The sequence below is a fragment of the Alnus glutinosa genome, chromosome 1, assembly GCF_958979055.1.
Source record: "Alnus glutinosa chromosome 1, dhAlnGlut1.1, whole genome shotgun sequence".
Lineage (NCBI taxonomy): Eukaryota > Viridiplantae > Streptophyta > Magnoliopsida > Fagales > Betulaceae > Alnus > Alnus glutinosa.
The window spans coordinates 21,537,218-21,541,314 of NC_084886.1; the positions used below are offsets into that span (position 1 = coordinate 21,537,218).

The following is a 4,097-nucleotide window of genomic DNA, read 5'->3' on the forward strand; positions in this document are numbered from 1 at the left end:
ACATACGTGAAGGTCATCCGCATAGATCGCCCCACCATTGCAAGTAGGCCTTAATATTTTTCGATGCACAGAGTCGCCTTTAGATCAAAGGCTGACAATATTTGCCTCCGGATTTGTTCCTTCGTGTTATGACTAAAGAGAATGGAAGCCTTCTCTTTGTTTAGACGTTGCCCCGAAGCTTGCTCATAAGTCTCAACCATTTCAATAGATGTGCCTTGTAGAAAAGAAGGCTATCATCTACAAAAAACAAATGATTGATCCGAACTATACCTCTAGCAATAGGAAAACCCCTGAAATATGGCCAATTATGTTGACATTTTAAGGGTTTCAGCATAGAGAATAATAAGGGGACAATGGGTCACCTTGACGAATGCCATGTGTCGGGGTGATATGGCCATAAGCTTATATAAGGGAGAGTTTGAATACATTTGAATGAAAGTATAAAAATATTATTTAAATAATTAAATTAATCATTCTTATTAACTTAATCTTTTAAGATAAACAATAATTTAAAACAATCTTTTTTCTAATTCACGCCATTCGTATTGGGTTTTATTTGTTTATAAACTACTCCATCTGTAGAGCATTAATTCTGTCAATAATATTATATCATTATTTTGAATGAGTAAGTTCGATCAACTGATACGATTATGCACCTTGTGGTTAAGCTGGCCCAGTTTGATTTTCGTTCAGTTGATTAATTACTTTTATTTGATCATGATAATATTATATATATATATATATATATATATTTTTTTTTTTTTTCATTTTTTAAAGGGGTTAATCTTTTAAGATGATCGATTTTTGAATAAAGAATAACATTTCATTTTCAATTTACAAACAAAATGCGCAGTCGTTGTCTGCTCTATTTGTTTATTTGCAGATCTTATCTTGCATGTATTTTGGCTCTTCGGCCGATGTTTCATCAATTAGAATATTAATAAAGAACAAATGGCCGTTTGTGAGTCTGCGACAGAAGTGGATCTCATATATTTTCTTGTTAAATTAATATTTGCGATAGCCCATATAATTAAGTAGTAACATGCCACCTCCAGCGGGAAAAGCAAATCTTAATTTATTTTTTAGTTTTTTTTTTTTAAAAAAAAAGCGCAGTCATTATCACCTTCTTATGCTTAAGACTTTTGATGTGATGCGTAGTCATTATGGACAAGTGTGATGCGGCCGAGCAAAAATATTCATTGGAAAAAGGCAACTAACCTATCTATCGCACTCAAAAGATTTTGGAGTGGATACAAGTTTTATTTGCTGATTATATATTGTAACAATAACATATAAGGACAAATCCAATCATTGAGCAAAAATCTATTAGATTTTCGTTAATTGGTTTATAAATCTTTAACTAATAAAATCAATTATGGGTGACGTCGGTCCCTACAATCACAAGGCATGAGCTGCAGTAGAAAACGTGTTAATTAATCTGATGAGAATTGAAAACATATTTACAATTATAATAATAAAAAGAAATAATTATTTTTTCAGTAGTGACTAAACAGGTAAGGTAGATCGAAAAGATTCAACTAAACCCACGTGAAGATGTCCCAAGGAATGGGGCCATATAATCGATCTGTATGGGCGCAGCAGGGGAGTGGTTGACAAGATATATTTTTCTAATACTGAAAAACCATCTATTTAAGCCTGTTTGATCTTCTCCAACTCATGCTCATTGCCTCCTATTGTGTATTAATTGTTAGTACCTGCAACCAGTTGGGCTTGTAATACTAGCTAGCTAGCTCAAAAATGACTCTCTTTGGTAAGGTGGAGGGTGATGTAGAAATTAAAGCTCCCGCTGAAAAGTTTCATGAGATTTTCAGCGGCAGGCCACACCACATATCCAACGTCACTCCTGAAAAAATACAGGGTTGTGCTTTGCACGAAGGTGACTGGGGCGTTGAGGGCTCTGTCATCTACTGGGATTATGTCCATGGTAAGCCCATTTCATATCACACATGACCATCTATTCCCATCTCAATTCTACTAATTTGCTCTACAAATTGCTAGCAATTCGAGTAGTAAATGTGTGAGAGTTCATACCGGGAGATGATACACTCACAACCCCCACCCAACTCCCACACAACTCCCACTCACATGTGTGTGGGTCCCATGCACGTGGATCCCACACACATGTGAGTGGGGGTTGTGTGGGAGTTGGGTGGGGGTTGTAAGGCAAGCATTTCCCTTTGTCCTTTGTCTTATGTCTAAACAACTTACAAAAACATAACTATATGTATGGGTCTTAGAAGCTAATGCAATAATTTTAGTCGATCTTCTATATAAGCAAAAGATAAATTCAAACTAATTCAAAATAGAATCTAAACAAAAAATAAAACAGAATTACATAAACACTCAAACTAGCTAGTTAAAGTTGATTTGCTTTTAATAATTAATTTTGAAAGAAAATTAATTTACTTTTTCTTTTCTTAATTTTCCAACAACAAGCTAATGTTTCAAATTGGAAATTTTTTTATTTATTTACAAAATCTTGCCACCACTCAAGTAATATATTTGTGCTCTTTTCTTCTTTTTTTTTTTTTTTTTTTTTTTTTTTTTTTTTTAATTATTATCCAAATGAGAAAAAGGTAGCTGTGCGGCTTCCAATCTTGTGTTAGGAAGAATTCTAATGCTCTGTTTGTTTCGACGTAAAATGGTTTCCGTCGTAAAATATTTTCGATGAATTCAATTTCAGAAAAAATAATTTTTTCGAAAATATTTTTCGGCGTTTGGTTTGCACGAAAAAATTACAAAAACAGAAAATGCAGCTGTCGCCGAAATCCGGGGATGTCCGGTCGCCGTCGCCGAATTCCGGCGAGCATGTTTGGCTGGATCCGGCCGGATCCCGGTCATTTTGGCCTGATCCGGCCAGATCAGTGACCGGATCCGGTCGGATACAGGCCATTTTGGCCAGATCCGGTCAGGTCCAGCTAGATTCCGGTCATTTTGGCCAGATTCGACCGGATTCCGCGCGCCGGCAATATTCCGGTGGTCGGATTCCGATGCCAGCATTATTCCGATGGCTGAATAATGTCGGATTCCGGTGCCGCTTGGTTTCGAACGACCGACTATTGCCGAATTCGCGCAATCGGATATCAAACGTGCGTGCAAGGACGAAGAATATAATTTCGAAAAACGATTTACGGTTTTTAAAACCGTAAATCGTTTTCCAAAAATTAAAAAGAAGCTTTTATGGTCAAATCGAAAATAATTTTCATTGACCATTATTTTCACCCCTACCAAACACCGTAAAATACCGAAATCATTTTACGCCGAAACAAATGGAGCATAAATTGATCTTCCATTCTCTCCTCCGAATCAAGTGGGAAAAACCCTCCCTTGTATTAAATTTGTACTTGAGCATGTTATATATACTCGTACTGCATGTGGTGGGATCTAACATGATTTAATTTGAATTACAAAACCTATTATATCTCTCGTTTTCTTGGAAACAGCATGGTGTTATCAATAGATTTAATTGTTTCTTGTCGATCTTGTGAAACCATAGATGGGGAAGCAAAAGTTGCTAAGGAGAAAATTGTGGCAATAGATGACACAAAAAAGTCGATCACTTTCAAAGTGATTGAAGGGGATCTCTTGAAGGAGTACAAGAGCTTCGAAATAGTTGTTCAAGCTACTCCCAAGGGTGAAGGTAGCTTGGTGCATTGGACCATGGAATACGAAAAGCTGAAAGATGATATTCCCGAACCCAACTCATTGCTTCAGTTTGCAATTGATCTTAGCAAAGACATTGACGCTCACCTTACCGCATAGACAAGCTAGAAGGTTATTTAACTTCTTGTTTATTACTATGCATATATGTACTTCTACAATAAAAGATTGGGATCGGAGTGCCACTGCGCCTACCGTGTGTTTCATTCTATCATGCAAGTTTGTGTGTGTATGTGAATGTTATTCTATCATATAAGTCTCTATTTGATCCATATATTTACTATTTATGGGTCAAATGTATCTTAACTGCATTTGGGGCTTTTGTAAAATGTTTTATGGACTGTAAGTTATGAGTGTTTTCTTCTAAGTATAATTTATATGCGAATGTTTTAGCAGCAATGCTGCTTAGTAAACTA

General features: G+C 36.0%; 1 protein-coding gene across 1 annotated transcript; it reads left to right on the plus strand.

Annotated features, from left to right (window-relative positions):
• Nucleotides 1-1,694: 1,694 nt before the first annotated feature.
• Nucleotides 1,695-4,097, plus strand: LOC133876869 (MLP-like protein 31). Its single transcript, XM_062315110.1, has 2 exons — nt 1,695-1,945; nt 3,518-4,097. The coding sequence occupies exons 1-2, from the start codon at nt 1,759-1,761 to the stop codon at nt 3,781-3,783; spliced, it is 453 nt and encodes a 150-aa protein (XP_062171094.1). The 5' UTR covers nt 1,695-1,758; the 3' UTR covers nt 3,784-4,097.

What these genes read in the sequence shown, in the direction of transcription:
- LOC133876869 (XM_062315110.1), top strand. Translation starts at nt 1,759, where the DNA reads ATGACTCTCTTTGGTAAGGTGGAGGGTGATGTAGAAATTAAAGCTCCC. An exon ending in CTACTGGGATTATGTCCATG is followed by an intron (nt 1,946 to 3,517) that starts GTAAGCCCATTT and finishes GTGAAACCATAG; the next exon opens with ATGGGGAAGCAAAAGTTGCT.